The sequence below is a fragment of the Malurus melanocephalus genome, unplaced genomic scaffold, assembly GCF_030028575.1.
Source record: "Malurus melanocephalus ecotype Western Australia unplaced genomic scaffold, MMel_1.1 scaffold_425, whole genome shotgun sequence".
Classification (NCBI taxonomy): Eukaryota; Metazoa; Chordata; class Aves; order Passeriformes; family Maluridae; genus Malurus; species Malurus melanocephalus.
The window spans coordinates 509,546-527,825 of NW_026623657.1; the positions used below are offsets into that span (position 1 = coordinate 509,546).

At 46.4% G+C, this 18,280-nt stretch overlaps 1 protein-coding gene across 3 annotated transcripts in view; it reads right to left on the minus strand.

Moving 5' to 3' along the window:
* Nucleotides 1-231: 231 nt before the first annotated feature.
* The window catches only part of LOC130581620 (mitotic spindle assembly checkpoint protein MAD1-like), a 115,941-nt gene continuing 97,892 nt past the window's right edge, over nucleotides 232-18,280 (minus strand). For all 3 annotated transcript variants that reach the window (XM_057379854.1, XM_057379855.1, XM_057379853.1), the window contains one exon: nucleotides 232-1,270. In XM_057379854.1, coding sequence (XP_057235837.1) covers nucleotides 1,112-1,270 — 159 coding nt within the window. In that variant the 3' untranslated portion in view covers nucleotides 232-1,111. The remainder of the gene's footprint in view (nucleotides 1,271-18,280) is intronic.

Below are 18,280 nucleotides of genomic sequence, written 5' to 3' on the forward strand. Positions count from 1 at the left end.
TAGTTTAATGCAACGGGGATTGGAACTAGATTATCTCTRAGGTCCCTYCCAACCCAAACCACTGATAATTCTTTAATTCTTTAATGAGATTTGCCTGGAAAAACAGAAATGATGATGTCTTCCCTTGTACCAGCATCAGACCATCGATGGAMAATTCATGATCATCCTCTACACGTGGGAGAGTGCAGCAAGGCACAGTGTGCATCCCAAATAAGAGTCATACGCCCAGCCTGGGGAGTGACACTTTATTCTTATGACAGAAGAGCAATATCATTATAACACAAAATGTCCCCAAGGAGGGGAGGAGGAGGAGGAGGGACACATTCCAAAACAGATACCCACAGAGTGGTGGCAGGCAGCAGGATAAAGCCACCARCATTGAACACACCCCAAACTGCTCCTTTCCACTTTCTACAGTCCTGAGGTAACCAAGAGCCCTGAAATCTCGGTGAGGAACCAAAARCATGGCAGTGACTGAGCATGGGGACGGGGGTTTCTGATGGCCAGTTGTGCTTATGCTTGTCTGCTGAGTGATGGCAGACTCAGGTCACTGATATCTTAAAAATAATTGCAACTTTGCTATTGAGTGATGAGCTGTTTGCAAGAGCAAGAGGCTTTCCCTGGGTCCCTGTCCTTGAGGACAAGCCCTTGGATCCCATTAAAAGAGGAAAGCCATGGGCAGGAAGCCCAGCCTCGTGCAGGTTTGTCTGTTTGCTGAAGCCCAGATTTGGGGGATCCTTTTGGGAAGAGCTGTGAATGGTGATGCTGGGGCACCCCAAACCAGCAGTTCCCACCATATTCCCAGGCAGATGCTGAGAATCTGGGTAGTGATGAACACAAGGCCCAGCTCAAAGGCAGGGATTGGGTCTTGACACAGGAGAGCCCTAGGATGGAGCTAGACTTGCCTTCCCACAGGAGGAAAATGATGCTTTTCAGAGGAATTGGTGAGATTTGTGAATCAGCATGAAAGAAGGAAGAAGAAGGAATTCCCTGCAAAACAGAAGCAACCCAACACCACAAACTAAGGATGGTGAACACCAGAACTTTTCCTCTCTACCTCCAGTGTCCTGCCCAGGAGGGCCAAACCCTGCGTGGAGCTGGCAGTGGGACACTAAGCGATGGTCTGGCGGCTGAAGAGGTCCAGGGTGAGGGCRCTGAGGAAGGCTGGGATGCTGTCCTGGCGCAGAAGGTGCAGCTCGATCAGCTCCCGGATGGTTCGGGAGAAYTCCGTCTCCAGGAGCTGCATTTTCCCACCGGAGGAGCTGGAGGCCTGATGGGAAAAACAAGAACAAGGTTTTAATTCACCTCCTGTGACAGAGGAGTGCCACTCTGAAGCATCATTTGGCACCAAGGATGTGCCACCTGTTCCTGAATGCTGYGCTCCAATGTCCCCATGCAGGACCCTGTGAGAGCCATCCCTGGTGACAAATGTGGTGATGGGGACATGAGGGGTGGGACCAGCCTGGAAAAAAGTCTGTTCTGACAAAACAGGGGTGCCCACATCAGTGTCACTGTCACCAACACCACCTGGAGTGGCAGGAGCTCTGCACAAGGGTTTWYTCTTCAYGAAAACATCACCTCTGAAGTCATGSTAATTCYGTAGGARGAAGCAGACCTGTTCCTAATTAACAAAACTCCTTCCCAATGAGTACTGAGCCACCCTGCATCCCTAAAGTGTTAAAATCAGCCTGGCAGCACACAGCCCAAACCTCCAAAGGAACAATTCCAGAGATGCTCTCAAGAAAATAAGGAAACTCAACATGTGGGAAGACATTACAAATCTCCTGTAACATATAAAACAAGCAAAAAAAAAAGCTAAATGCAACAGAAATAAGGAATGCTTGAAGCCTCTCCTGCCCCCGGAGGCACGAAAGCGGCTTGTTTATTAATAAACAACAAAAACATCACAGTGCAAATGCTAATTTTTTTTCCCCTGCCATTTTCCTCTTCAAAATACTCCCWTTCCTAATTGCTTTGCAGCTCTGCTTCCTGTCGGAGCCCAGCTGGGACAGCACAGGCAGTGCCAGGCGTGGCCTGCAGCCCCCTCCTCAATCAAAGGATGCCAAAATCCAAACTGGAGGGTTGCCATGGGATGGGAAAACATGGCTGTAGATGCTGACAGCCCCAGGGACCCTTCCTCCTTCTGATTTCCTGTTCTCAGGAGCCTGGACACATTTGATTATGAACTCTCCACGTTTGGGTCCCTTTGGATTGCGAGGTCCTGAGGATGGCCCCGTCATCCCTGAGCCAGGCAGGGATTCAGAACAAGGCTTCCACATGCAAAAGTGAWTTAGCCTTTTGTTTAAATCTTCATTTTGGCTGGGTTGTTTTCCATCAAATCCCATCCTTTGATCTCCTGCTTGCTGGAGCTACCTGAGGAACCACTGGGCCAGATCAAAGAGGGGARCGATGACAGATGAAGGAACCAGTTGGGGGCACGAAGAAGAACAAAAATCCCAGCTCATGTAAAGCCAGAGGTGCCATGAAATGCTGTGGCAGAAAGTGCAGGAGCTGCACAGGTTTTATTTTGCTAATCCTCCCTGGATTCAGCTGCTGGGGAGTGCCAGCTTTGGAGGAAGGTCCGAGCATTATGAATGCATCGCTTGTGTCTCCAACTCTCTCAGCGCCGAGTTGGATTCATCWGAAATGGGAATTCAAGCTCTGTGTGAAACACACAGCCTCCCTCGCAGATTTAAAACACTCTTTGGGCACAGAATTAATTTTCTAAGAATTTACAAGCAAATCCATTAATTGGTTTACTAGTTTAATTAATTAAAGTAAATTCCTTAAGAAATTTAGCATCCAGTGCCAGACCATTTGCTTGTGTTTTATGACCTCAGAAACAGAGCAACATAAATGTTTTAGATTTCCTCTGCTTTGAGCTCAATGGTGTCGGGGGTAAGAGCTACATTTGAATATCTTCTCTTTTTTTGAGATTAATGGTAGTTTCTCTCTATTACTCTTCATAACCAAAGTTTCCTCCTGCAGCAGAGGCAGAAGAGTTATGTTCAGAGGAARTTACATGGACAAATATGTGCTTCTGAGGAGATTGCTATTTCCCACTGAATTTTCTCAGCTGCCATGGGAGGCACCATCCTCCCCCTCACCCCCATGGCCTCTGTCTCCCCAGGAATGCCAAAAAAAATCAAAGAAAACCCCCAAATGCTTCTAAACCCCAGATATCTCACCCAGGTTTCTTATGATCACTTCTGTAACAGGCACAAGGTGAGAAGGCAGCCACTTGGAAAAAAARCAATTCTTCCTCTGCCAGGAGATGTTTACATGTGAACTTAGAGGATGGATGCATTTGCAGTGCAGCTCATTCAATCTCACACTGCTTTTAAAAAATGAAGAAATTTCTTTTCTTTTTTTTTTCCCTAGGAGTGTTTTAAAATTGCTATCATTGTTACTTTTCTTATTATTTGTTTTTATTGCTTTTTTTTTCTTCACCCATCTGTTCATAATGTAGTATAGACTGGGTTATATAGATAGATTTGCTGCTTTGGGTTCAACAGCGGGAGTACCTCTGCAGCCTGTGCTTTACAAATAAAGTGATTATATGAAATAATAGCAATATGTTCCCATTAATTCACAGGATTTCTTTTCAAAAGGCAGCCTGCACCCTGCCTGCTGCACTTGCTGGCAGAGAGGGAAGTGCCCAGAGCAGGAGCAGGAGGGAGCAGGGGATCAGAGCAAGGCAGGGGATGCCCAGGGGTGACAGSAACACTGATGGGGAGGACACAGGGGGGATGCTCTGTGAAGTGATTGCTGCAGGATYTGGTGTTTCACACCGTTCTGGATCAATGCAGAACATGCCTGTGACTCCRGCTCTAAAAACTGGATTTTTGAAAAGAAGAAAGATGAAATTTCCAGTGGTTCAAGGGCACTCAAGTCCTCCTCTTCATTGTTCATAGCTAGGATTCCCTCCACCCCTTCTAAATTAGGTTTGTTTGTTTTTTTTTAATAAAACAAAAATCTCAACCCTCAAAGGCAAACTCCTGGACACAGCTCTTGTTGACARGAACTTGCAGGTGCCAGCACAAACCAACCATTCACAATGCACTCCATGCAAGGCAATCACCATTCACTCTGCTGATGCATTCCCTAAAACTCCAAGCTTAGATGAAGCCAAAAGCCACCCCAGCCMATCTAGGAATAAAATGCAAGTGTCACTGGTCCATGGGGACAGACCAGAAGTGGGAATGGGGTGGGAGAGACCAGAGTATGTTCAAACCCAGCCCTAACTGCTCTGTGCCCAGCACTCCTGTGATACCATTGCTATAGTGTGCTGTGGGTTTTAAAGAGAAGGGGGAAAGGAAAAGCATCACCTTTTAGAGTTAAACTGAATCCATGGGATCAAAGGCAAAGATGAGTATCCTCATCCACCCCAGAGTCAACAGAGGAGTCAATACAAGAGGACATTTTGGGTACCACCATCACACTTCACTCCCCCCTTTCCCTCTGTGCTGAGCCAGACAGGGGCAGAGCTTCACTAGAGATGTAAATATTCCCTCCTCACCCTCAGTTTCCCTGAGCACAGAGCAGCTTGGGATGCTGCAGCTGAGCACTCTGAGAATACCATCTCCCAGGTATTCAGTACATATTGGTTTCTTCTAATTCATGGTAAAAGTCTGCCTGGCTCGCTAAACTACCCAGATTCAGGTCTCTGTTATGTTTTATTCAGATCTCAAATACTTGCAAAAGGAAAGATTTCAGCTTTTGCTAAGCTCTGTTGCCAGTTCAGTCTGATTTAAGGGCTGTGGGGACCTTTTTTAGAAAAGCAGAGGAAATCACTGTTTGCCCTGCGTTGCTCTGCTGGGRTGGGTGGGATGTGACCCTCATTGTAGGTTTGAAGGGTTTGTCTCCTCTCAGGCTGTGCTACCCCACAGCACATCAGGGGGCAGATCTCTCTGTGTGTTGTAAACCACAACACTCTGGTCTGTTTAACAACACAAACCTGGAGTAGCTGCTCTGAGGAAGGAGCTGTTAGYACAACTGTTTCTTCAGGGGAATCAAGATCAGCAGCCGCCTGCCAGGAGGAAACATCATAAATCTTCCTCTTAACCCTGGAAACCAGTAAATTATTCAAGGCTTTATAGCTTAGATATACATGTAAAAATCTCTCAAATAACCACCAACGTGGTAGGAAAGCGGGTTCTTCTCTCCAACGGGGACTGTCTTGGCGAGGAGGAGCAGACAATGCAGATGATGTGGAGGAACAACAGGAGTTCCTAAATGTCCCTGCTGGGTGATGGACCTGCAGCTGGATGAACCAGGCTCGTAAAACTGCAACATAAGGACTGTAACAGGCACTCTCAACTGCTGCCACTTCAATGTGACACCTACAGGGCTCCTGCCTGCACTGATGGCTCCTTGCACCCGTGCTGCTGTTGCACACAAGCCTCCCCTGAAAGCCAAAACTCAGCATTTCCTTCTCTGCTTCCTCCAGCCCCCAAGGGGGAGATCTGTGAAAAGTGTGACAGTGTCTCCTTTAGTCACTCACAAGCCACCACATGGCTCAGAAGTGCACTTCCAACCAGTTTTGAGTTTCCTGCACACCCATTTCCTCTTCTCTTTGACACATTTTGGTAGCTAAGAACTTAAGCACCATCGGCTATAAACTGGCAGGCAGCGTGACTTTAATCACACAAAGGATGTTTCTTGAAAAACACAGGTTGAGTGTAAGGTCATGCAGACCTGCACACACTGGAATAAGACTGGAAAGAGAGTGGCTGCATTCCCCAAGGAGAGAGCTGACACGGGGATGGGTTATCATGAGAAAGCACTGAGTAGAAATGCAGCAACAGCGAAAAAAGGGCTCCAGCATTCAACACAATTTGAGATTTCAACATAAAGCAAGGATTTYCTACCCCTGATTTTCACACTGAGAAAGCACAGCTGCCTTTGGGGATGCAATCCACGCAGGACACGTGTTCCTGCAACTCCAAACGCACACCTCCAGTGCTGCAGGTGGAGCTCCTGAATGGGTTTGGGCAAGCTGACAACAGGGATGGTGCAGCTTTGTGCCAGGCACAGCAGGCAGGACAGTTGTGTCTCAGCTGGGGAACAAAGGAGGTTCAAACACCTCCACAGCATGGGCAAGGATGAAGCCCAGGGCTTTGGCAGGGCTGCCAGAGCCACTCCTTGGCGTGGTGACAAAGCTTTGCTTTGCAGATGCTGCCTGGCCTTGCTAGACGGCGCTTTCCAAGGCTAAGATGTATTAGGGGTCAAAAGGAGCAAGTGAATCATTGCCTGGTGACATTTACCCAGTGAATGTATCTCGAAGGCCCCATCTCATCTGCTCTGCTCCTTCCATAAATCACTGTCTGTGCTGTGTCCCCACGGACGGTGGCTCTGAGCACACACAGTGACCAGGGGAAGGAACACCATGGCTTCATACCCAACACTCCACACTGAGCTTCTCCCTGCTCCCTGCACGTCCACAGGCTGCTCCAGCACTCTGTGGCCTCTTTCCCCCTTCTGCTTGGGGTGTTCTCACCCCACATTGAAGGCAGTACCATCTGCTCTGCTGTGGGCTATGCCCATCTCCCCCCCTGATGGATCCCTTTGGCAATTTGCCTTCATCACATGAATCACTCAGACCTCCTCTTCATGTGGGGCAGTCCCTCCTTCTTCCCAAAGCCTTCATGGGTCAGCAAAAGCCTTTAGGGTTGGCTGTTCCACTCCATCACCTCCCAAAAGCTCTGCAGCTCCATCACCCTGTGAGCCTTGGGCACACTGAAACCTCCTCCCCTTCCCCACAGCACCCACTGACACCCACAAACCCTGCCAAAAAACAGTCCAACAAACCTCCTCGAAAATTTCCTCCAAGGAGCTGCTGGCTCTGACCTTTAAATGAGAAAATCCTTTTGTTTCTGCCTCTTGCTTCAGATGCTGAGATTTTTCTAAATRTCAAAGGCCGCCTCGTCCACGTGCAGATGCCGAGGGGGGAGAGTGGTGATGCTGAGTGGGTTGGCACCCTCCCTCTGGGTCTGCACAGCTTCTAAATCACCAATTCTGGTCACCCCACACAGACAGACACACACACAGACAGACACAGCACAGCACACACAGAGCCAGCCAAAAAACTGGAGTGTCCAGAAAAAAAGAAAACGGAGAAAATATCTGTGTGTGTGTGTGTGTGTGTTTGCACATGCAGAAACTGCCTGCTGAACTTATAACAACCCAAACACGAGGGTTTGAGATTTAATTGCTCAAACTTGGCTCTCTCGGGTGATGATATCATTATCAAAATACCCCAATTGAGTTATGCCTCACCAATCAATCTCTCCTAAGCATCATGCACTGCTCAAATACCAGGTCCCCAGGTAGCCTCTAAATCACTTTAATTACAGGCCGTTCATTTAAAATTAGGGAAATATTAAGGTAAAAAAAAAACAACCCAGCACAAAATTAAACCACAAGATGTGCTTATGACTGGAAATATTTATGAGGTTATTTAGCAAACTGTTTACTGGTTTCCTTCCTTTTTTTTCATGGTAACTGGCAGGTTCCAGCTGGTCTGACAGGACACCTGCCCATGGTGGCTCTCACAGAATGTGCAGCATTTAATCAGTGAAGCCACCTCCCTTTCAAAAATGACCATTCCTTGTCTGCAGCAAAATTTCCCCGTCTTTAATATCCTCATTGCAACCCAAAGAAGAAGAGCACTTCTTTATAATAATTGTTTCTTGCCAAGACCTCTGACCTCCATGTCACCAGCGTGGTATATAAAGTGAATTTATGAGGCAGACAGGGATGGATGCCTGTAAAGGGCCTTCCAGGAAATGTAATGAAAAAGCTGCTTTTAGCTGCTGAGCAAAGAAAAGCAAATGCCTGGCAATGCCAAGAAGAAAATTGAATGCTGGGATGGGGTAAGTGAGAAGCAGCCCTGTGTGCACTGAGATTTATAGCAAACATTTCCTTTCTCTTTCTTATTATTCAACGCTGAGATGAACYGCAACCCCAGAATGTTTTTGGAACAAGAGGTCAGCTCATGCTCTTCCATCTCCATCAGAACCAGGAGCTGTGTACATGAAGGGCAGCAGTGATGGGTCCTGGATGTTCTGCACACAGAGTGGGGTGTGCAGCACCAGCTTCTCCCCTGTTTGGATCTGGGTGAGMTCTCCCGCACCTCACCTCAAAAATGAAACGTGAAAAAGAGCAGGGACTCGTGCTGAAGGGCTGCACCCCTCTCTGTGGGGGAAATGTGTTAATCCTGGGGGACAGTGCTCCGTGCAGCAGAGGACGACTCAGCACCTTCTYTCAAAAGGTTTCTCCTGCAGGTTAATGCCCTCTAGACTGTCAAATGCGATGCCATAAAAATAAGATCAAAGGCTTTAAAATAAGGGAAGCATATTTTTTGATTCATACTATTACTATTTTATATCTGAATATTCCTATAGAGCTTTTCATCCTGGAAGACAGGCCTTTGAACTGCTGTGATTTCACCTATCACTGAGGAACAACCCCCGGGGTAAAATGTGACAGCTATTATCAGGGTGCATTAATGTTACTGAACAGTTCAGGACAGACAGAGACAAATATATCCAATTTAAATCATAGGTTTGAAGAACTACTGCTCAGTGTGGATTAATACCCATGCATTTTCCAAAAGTGCTTTGAGAGTTTTTCAGAGAACAAGCGCTGAAACTGAAATTCCCTGTCTCATCTGTAGGATTCATTCAGGCTCCCACCATTATGCTGCAAATTGAACATTGTCAAAGAGGGAAGGTGGCGACGGGAATGATTCACCCAGAGCATCTGCTTTTGCTTCCACAGATTCTGACGGGATCTCCAAACCAGCCACCAAGGACACTCACCCTGTGGAGATCTGCTGAGGTGATGCCTAAAAATGGTTCCACTGAACACATGGCTGGTGAGAGTAAATCACAGCAGACTACTCACATCACAGAGAATGGAAAATCACATGGGATGTCACTCCAAACTAATACTGGCAGCCGGCTGTAGTCAGAGCTTGAGGTCATAAATTATAAGTTTTTAACAGACTCAGATCTGCTAAATTGTGTCCACCAGCCAAATATGCTTATAAGCATCAAGCAAGAAGGAGTAGAGGTGGGAACAAGGCACAGGACTCACAGAATTATTCCAACACAAAACACCCATTCCATACAAAAMCCCAAACTATGACATCAAGCCTTTAAAGCCAATACCCCCACAAAATCTCAGGATCTTTACAAATCAGCATCTCTCCTTGCTACACAAGGATGCTGTGCCCATCCCACAGGCACGGCTCTCTCTGACCTCCACCAAATCCCTTTGCAAAGGGCAGCCAAAGGCACGTTATCCCAGCTGCTGTCACACCACACGGCGGGGCTGGACCATCTGCGAGGTGACCGTGTTGGACTGGTCAAGCTGCAGAGTGAGGAGCTAACAAGCATTAACAACATCTAGCCCATGTGTTCTGTCTAGTAAAATGCCAGCCCATCTGTCTGTAACATCGGCCACTCCGCACAAGCCATATGCAGGAGAGACATAAATTAGGGAGAGAAAAATCTCCCGTTACTTTCTCCGCAGTGACTCTGCAGTTGTCGCCGGGGATGCGAGGGAMTGGGTGTTTTCTAAGTTCTGTTTTTTCCAGCCAAATTCTCAGGCTCTCCAGCCCTGCCATCCAGAGGCAGTTTCTGTTCCCCACCTGAACCCCAGGAACATGGCTTGGCACAAAGGGGAAAGTAGGTGCAGCTCAACTCAGATTCCAAACTGTGCCCCCAGGAGAGGCAGAAGAAGGCAGAGAGCTCAAGAGAGATACCAGGGATGGGCAGGTGAAAGCAGCATTCAAGAATCCCTCAGTCAGACAGGGAGCTCATTAACCAGCCAAGCTGCTCTCATCACATTCCTCTCCATCTCCCTTGCTGGAAGCTCTCCGAGCTGGAAGGAACAGAGGAGCAGTAAACCAAGAACACCAAGTTTCTGGAACATGAGAAGGAAGCACCTATGGGAGAAAYGCAAAAAAAAAATCATCTGTGTGGGCTGTAATTAAGACGGCCTGTTCCTAGGGAAGGGAGATACTCCACTTGTGAACTGCAGCCTGGAGCAKGAGGTCTGTAAGAGATGTTTGCCAAACCCTGCACCAGTGAGAGACGTCTGGAACCACGGAGAATCCTGATGGCACCTTGAGAAGCTGCAGTGTTGCCTGGGAGATAATCACCCCCTCCCCAGAGCAAACCACTGCTCCCCAACAGACAGAGCCTGCTGGAGCCTCCATCTCTCACTGAGTCACATCAGACACGCTGCTCCTGCATCATGGTCCTGCTCAGAACCTCTGCTTTCCTGCCTCTGGATCAGAGCAAATCAGCAGAAAAACCCAAAATTCCTTTCTGAAGTGCCTGCACGTGACATAGAGTGAAAATAGGTCATGCAGGCTTCAGGACTCACCAGTTGCCAACTGGAAATGAACTCCTGAKTTTGGGAGCTGGGCACCTCACCTTGCATGAGATGGAGGGAGAGTGCCTGGGAATGGTTCAATGAGCAGAGGACACATGCCTGGGAGGCACATCTGGAGTGACTGCTGCTCTGCCACACTGCAGACACTGTGATTAATACATTTATCCTCATCATGTTTCTAGCACTCTTCTGGAAATCTTGCCATGAGAAGGGTGGATGGAAGGCTAAAGAACTGAAGGAGATCCTGTGACCAGCAATGGCTCGAGAGACTGTAAGTGATAAAGTTAATGACAAGCAGACAATTAGACCTCAGCTGGGTGGCTGAGGGATGGGACAGCACATGGAGCATGCCCGTTCCCGGCTCATTGAGCTTGCAAGGCTTGTGGGGGAAGSAGTAACAGATGGACCTGATGGCAGATTACAGCTGAAATTCTCACCATGTTTATTCATTATCCTCTTCTAGCTCTGGTTTGTCATAGTCTGGCACCCCGGGCTAAAATGCAGGTTTAAGCTTCACATCGAGGAAATTGGTGACACRTATTAGTCACCTCTGCACAGAGCCAGCACTGCACAGACCAAAGCCACCACTCATCCAACAGCAAGAAGAATTGGTCAATAATTGCCCCTTCCTTTGGGACCGTGTGACTTGCTTGCAGTTATGATCTACCAAAGTGGAATTTAAGTGTTGGCCCTGGGAATAACATTAGTGGCCGTTGCAACATCAATAACCAAATGTCACAATGKTAGTGTGAGCTGAGGAAGGTGCTTTTAGTGCTCTTGCTTTTTTGCTGGCTCACAYTTTCTTCGTTTTTCTTCATTTGAAATCGCTGTCATCAGCACGACTGTCAGCAGGACCAAAGTAAGCCTGAGTTGTCACTACCCAGCAAGTCAAAGAAGAAAGTTGATCSTGAACRTGCAAAATTATTTTCTTGTGTCCTCAAGAATGAATTTTAACCCTTAACAGCTCACAACTTCACAGGTGGGAAGCACATTTCTCAGACTGCATCTATAGCCACAAAAGTTTATACTGAGAAGAAGATGTTATTATTTTTTAAATGTCAGCATTTCTTTCTTCATTTCAAGAGTCCTGAGTTCATGGAGCTGATGTTACCAGTAATTCGATTTGTGGAGTTATTCAACCAGAGTTTTAGTCCACAGGTGGAAAGCCTCAAAGAACAAGAAAATAAGGAAATCAGTCAACTGGCCTGTGCAGGTTGGGTATGTCCAGCTTTCTGGAAATGGGCTTTTAATGGTAAAACCCAATGTGAAACAAAGGGACASAACTCCCCTCTCCTTGAGCAGCCTGAGCTCACCGTAAGAAGAAAGCCCAAGAGACAGAGGCTGCAGCTAAGGAGCGAATAAACAGGAAGATTTCASTATTCACTGAAACAGCAGGAGAAATTGTACTGTATCCCTCAGGGGGACACAGAGCCCTCTGGGCTATGACGCATTTGCTGAGAGCTCCTGCTGCTGCTGCCTGTGCTGTCATTTGGCACTAACCTCCTGAAGAACATGGCAAGACAGCACTGCTGGTTCTCATGTCTGGATGAACATGCTCCTCTCCCCGAAGGGAAAAGGAGAAGGGTTTGTGTTTAGCGAGTGCACCGTGTTGGAGCAGCCTCYGAGGGATGTGCCTGGGGCCCTGGGCATCCTGTTCTGACACACATCTCACTGGTTGTCTCTTCCTGCTGCTGTTCTGCCACTCAGCTCCTTGCGCTGCAAGTGCAGGGGGGGAAGAGATTTATGCAGACACCATGTATGCAATTATGAAAACAGAAGACAAGACACCCGGATATCACACAAATTGATGCATTTTTGCTGGCAGGCTTTTTGCATGATCTGGTAACAGCTGTCATGCTCCAGCTTCTCTCGTCTGAGCTCTGCTACCAACCACTTCAGCATCCTTGCACATCCTTTCAGAGGGCTTCCTTCCCTTCCTGGTGCAGCCTTGCTCCAGATGCTACAGCAAAGCTGGGCAGCAGCGTGGGATGCAAAGGGGAGGCTGCTTTTCATAGCRGCGCTAAAATGAAATGTTCACTTCTTTAGGCAAGATGCTGCTCATTAGCAATGACCTCGAGGCACGCAAGCTGCTCAACCAGCAATCTCTCCCACTCTGGAGCTCTTTAAAATTTGCCCTTTTCCTGTGCCAAGTCTTTGGGCAAGCKTCTCTCAAGCCTGGTGCAATCTGCAGAGATGCACATGTTGTCCAGTGTTTTCTGGAGAAAGGTGGTGATGGGGAGTTGGTCCAGAGCTTGGACTTTTAATCTTGTCCCCTCCTCAGCACAGCATTAAGGGAAGGAAAGGACAAGCCTAAGAGTTTCCCTGCCAAATCAGCTCCCACTGTGAACTCTGAAGCCTGGGAGCCTGTTAGTGCCCACATCCTCCTGGTTTTTAGCACTCCATGCTATGTTTGCTTYTGTAAATAGATTTAACCTTTCTAAAATTAACAACACGAGAGAACTTCTTTTGGCAGAGCACCAGTTTTAAAAAGATGGAGGAACACAACRTTTTCCAAACACTTGAAAACTGCAGACTAAAGCTATGTGTTAGTCTCTGTGAAACTGCATGCTGGTTTTTGCTCATTATTCTGAATGTTAATACATTAATAGATCCTCTCCTGATTAACGGCTGCGCTCGGCTCTCTTTCTAGGAACACATATGGCTCCTTCTTGCCACAATATTGGAATAGAGAGCCAAAATATTTAAACACTGACACTAATAAAAGATTTTATCACCCCATCCTGATGTAAATAACTAAGGCTGGAGCCAGCTCTTAGCTCTGTATGCCTATCTTTCAAAAAGTTCTTAATCAAATATGAATGAACYGGCTGAGGCCCATTTGAAGTAATTGGGCTGTCTGTGGTTACAGTGCTGCAGCAACAAAGCCACTGTGACATCCTCTCCTGCTGCAGGATGCTCTGCCTCTGGCTGAAAGAAGCACATATGAGTTGAGCATTCAGACCCAGGTGTGTGTGCAGGGGATGGTTCTGCCTGCAAAAAGGGGGAACACATTTTTTCCTTCCCCACACCTTCAAGGTTAAAGTACTGTCCTGAATTCAGATGATTTTCAGGGGGCTCCAAATGCTTCTCTCTCCCAGATGTCCACACTCAGCAGCATTTATCCCACCTGCTGAAGGACATGGGAATTACCCAGCACACAGACCAGAGGGTATGGTAAAGATTCTGGTTGTGTGTATCGGGCTTGTTTGGAGCTGTAGGTCAACTGCCAATACAGAAGTGCCTAAAAGATCTGTTCCTTCCTCATTTTTTCCCGTGCTGTGCCATTACCTGTCCTCTCTGCCATATGCCCTGTACTAATCCTACCTGTCTAACATCATCAGCTGCTAAAATAAACAGCAATTCCCACTTTGTGCTGCTTGCCATGCAGCTGATCAGACCTGTCACTGCCTAGGAGTGACACAACCTGACTGCAAGCAAACCCCTGAAATAAAAAAAAAAACCACTTCTTTTTACATTTCAATAAAAAAAAAAAAAAAAACCCACTTCTTTTTACATTTCAATGAGTGAGACCTGCAAGAAGACGGACTTCAGGTTTGTACTACAGAAAACATTTTTCACTACAGAACTGAAACACGGTGTGAAAATAAAGGCTCTCAAAACCTGCTTTCACACATTCCCCAGCGCGMCCAGAGGTGCTCCTGCTATGACCCACCTAACAATGCTCCTGAGAATTGTTTTCACAAGCAAAAAATACAAACAAAACAGCAAAAGAGTCAAGAGGAATTGCCTCAAATGCCTCAAATCTGGGCTATTTGTGCTCTAAATACACTGTATTCAGAAACAGCACTAACATATATTCAGATATTACAGAAGGCCACAGGAAAAGACCTCAGCAAACACTGAACAGAGCAGGTCCTGACTAAGGTGTTGGGATTATTTTGGATCACTGACCTCTGTCCTGCTCAACCAGACTATTTCACAACTCAATTGCATTTTTTTCTGCATATACAGATGTACAGGAGACACTTACTTTCTCTCTCGTGCAAGAACCAGACAGAAAGCAGAAGACGCAGATGAGAAAACAAGCGGATGAGCTCCCTAGGAGATTTCATGGACAAAGATGTTTAAATGAAGTAATTTAAAACCAGAAGGAACCTCACAAACAAAGTGCTTCTAAGCATCTCATTTCACTTGCTTGTTTTCAACTACATTTGAAAAAAAACCCTCAGAGGGAACCAAACCACTTTAGCTGCTGTTTCCTCATTCCCCATGTCCTCTGGAGAACATCACCAASCTTTTTTCCTACCAGTTACACACCAAAATTTCTAGAACAAGTAACTCCACAGCAGTGAGGAGAATTGAAAAACATCATGTTGCTGCTTGTCACACCTCTGAAGGGCAGGGAAGCACCAGCACCATCTGGGACTGACAGACAAGAAGAAACTGGGGTAGAGCAAAGCAGAGCATTCCCAAAACACAGGGGATGGAGAGAACGGGTGAGATGTGGGATTCAATCCTGCCAAAATCAATCCTGGACTCGGTGGAAGGGTGCAGGAAGGGGATAAAGCTGGCAGTGATGCCCAGGCACCTGCAAATGGCCCTGCAGTGTACACGGGGCTGCTCCAATCCAACAAAAAACCCATTCATCCCCATGACTGCCCCTTTCAGCACGTCCTTCCCACAACAGAACCCTGCAAATGGCTTTATTTAACCAGGAAAACAGATTTGTGTTGTTTCTAAAGACGAGTGTGTCTAGTTTTGGCTGCTGGGCTCCTCTCCATGCCAGTAAAAGCAGGGGGATTGTGGAGGAGACTTAAGAGACTGTGTTTACTCTCAGTCTCCCATGGACCATAAATGAACAGAAAAAAAGGGCTCACACAGCACAACAGATCAGGCTGTAACTGTAAAAGAGTTCAGTGCTTTGGAGGCTGTTTCTCTCAAGCTCTCAGTGAGTTTATTTTTAATTTAGGTAAAGAATTCATGGCCTGCAGTGAGAGTGGGGCATTTTGGGGAGGGCATAGTAAAGCAGAAGATTTCATAGGATCACACAATAGTTTGAGTTGGAAAAGACCTTGAAGATCATCTTTTTCCAGCTCAAGTGGGATGCTGCCCACTAGACCATRCTGGTGAAGGAAGATGCTATTCTTTATTATTTTGTCACTTTTCAGCACATACATTGTCCCACATGTGGCTGAGCTCTGCCCAAAGATGCAAATATAAACATTTCTTCGGCAGTGATTCCTATCTGTGTGCTCCAGACAAAAGGGAAATGGTGAAAGCAGTCCCCAGAGGAGCAAAGTGAAGCCCCCAGGGTCACAAAACGGGCTGGCAGAGAAGGCAGGTGCCATGGACAGCTCCTGAAAATCCCCAAAAACACCCAGCTGTGGGGTCTCTCTGCACCCACATAGCTGGGACATCTCTGCTCTCTGCTGCAGAGACAGAGAAGGATGTAACAAAACAGATTTATCCTTAAGTTGCTGCGCAGGAACACTCAATTCTTTGTTTTTTGGTGCCCATAATTATTTATTTAACCTTAATGCTCCACTGACATTATTTTTTTTTGCATGGAATGCTATATATGTGCCTGTGTACAAATTTGCAATGCATAAATAGCACAGATCAGAGGTGACCTTTAAGTTGGTGCATGTGGAGATTCGTACAGCATGAGGGCTAGCTGGGAGGATGAAGTCATTAAGATGTGTTCCCATCTAAAGTTACTTATGAATTATTTGTAAGCTATTTTCTCACTTATTTTGTTATAATACCCCCACAGACTCACTCACCAACCAGTAAAAAATAGCTTACCAGTGAGTATATGTTTCGGAAGTCTGTTTGCCTATTTTTCCTTTGTGCTGCAGCTGCTGTTGCCATGCTGTCGTTGCTATGTTTTCCTTTTTCTTTCTTTTTCTTAAGAAGGGAAAAGGCAAAAAAAAACCCTATTCCCTAAACATGCTAGGCTCAGTTCATGGAAGAAAATACCTGAGGTAGAGCCTAGAGGAATAGAACATAATCTGGCTGAAAGAGCATGGTTAATGTGTAGAAGAAAGCCTTTTTTACACTAATATACAGATTTTTCTCTGAAAGAGTTAATTAAACTACTGAAATATTATTTACATCAGGTAAAGATCACTTAAAAATAGTATTAATCTAGTTAGAAAGTGGTCAGGGAAAGGAAAAACTCCATGCTGAATGGATTGATAAGGAGGTAGAGGGGAAAAATGGATTGAAATGAGTAGATGGGGCCAAGTCTCATCTGGAAGACAAGACAATGAAGTTGCTCAACAAACTTGTTAAAACWGTTCTTAAACCTTGCAAGCTAAACTTTGTGGCACAGCCCTGAGAAACACAAATGCTCTTTCCAAAGGTTGCAAATCCAAGATGGAAAATTTGGGTTGTGGGTCCCTGGTTGTCGCCTTCTCCCTCTGGTTCTCCTATGAAGAGCAGGCAGATTTTGCCAAACTGGGGCTGTGGCTCAGAAATTCAGCTCTGGACAGGCAATTTGGGTTGGCCATTCCCCATTTCTCTCAGCTCCAGAGGAGCTTGGATGATTCTCCCATCCTCACTCCCCTGCCAGTCTCGTGGAGGACCGGCAACGTGATAACAAGAATTGATCTTTTCAGCCCAAAAACTGATGTTTCAGAGCACAAAACCCTCTGTGAGATGACAAAATGACTTGAGTGGCTTAGGAGTGTGGAGAACCATGAGGGACCAGCAGGACCTGTGAAATTTGGGTCACTGGGCAATGCCACAGCAGAAGAAATTCCAAACAGACAAGTGCAATGTAGCGCAYGTTGTTCTGCCAATTTAAAGCGCTCTTAACACGCTGATGTGTTGGAAASGATGTAACCTCTCAGAAAATAAAAAGCCAAGTGCCACCCCGGCCAGCTTGAAGACAATTTCTCAGCGTACAGTGTCACTCAAAATATCAAAATGTCAGAATAAAACGTGTTTGAAAATAAGGCTGGGAGCACCGTGTCATGGTTTTATACAAGTTGAGAGCGTGTCCTCTTCTCCCGAGCAGTGAGTCAGCCAGGGTGGATTCAGCACAACGTGAGGGCAAAAGATAAATTAGGTTTTTCTTGTTTGAGGCACGTGCTGTTTAACCTGCCTTTCTTCTCATCGCTGACTGCAATCCCGGGGTCACTGGGAGAAGAAACATTAAAGGCTTCAACAATTTACTGCAGAGTTAAGGAAGGCAACAGTAAACAGAGGATGGGCAGTGCAGTGAGTGCTGAGTCAGATGTTACAATAGAAAAGAGATTTCCAGCATCTCAGGCACTCTTCAGCCATTTCCCTTCTTGACTGAGGTGGTGAGAATCACAAAGCTCAGCTGGATCCAGCCCCTTTCTCTTTGTGGAGTTTGGCTGCATCAGCTGCCATTTTTCTTCACAGAAAATCATGTTTCCATAGGTCAAAAAACSTCCAAGCCCTGACCTGTGTGGGGCAGGGGTGCTACCCCTGACTACAACCTTAAARCACATCTCCATCAAGACCAGTTCTGCATTCACTGGATATTAATTACTCCTGCCTTTACCCACATCCCATCAGYCCCAGACTTTGGGGTCTGACAAAAAAATAACTCGGCTGCCACTTCCAGCCGAGCCAAAGGAATCACAGAGAGCCACACAGCCCCGTGATTAAGAGCTGTGAGTCAGGAGCTTCCAACTTTATTCCTCACTTTGGGTCCCAGCATGAACTACACAAGCAGCATCATTTGTCTGCATCTCAATATCCTCACCCTCCACTAGAACTAATAACAACTCCTCCACTGAGCAGGCCTGCTGTGAGAATCAATTGGTATTTGTAAAGGCCTTTGAGAAATGTAAGGCACAGTCTGTATGTGAAAATTATTGATATGATTCATTACCAGGCATTCATACYCTATTTATGCAACTCCCAGTCTATTACTAAATAT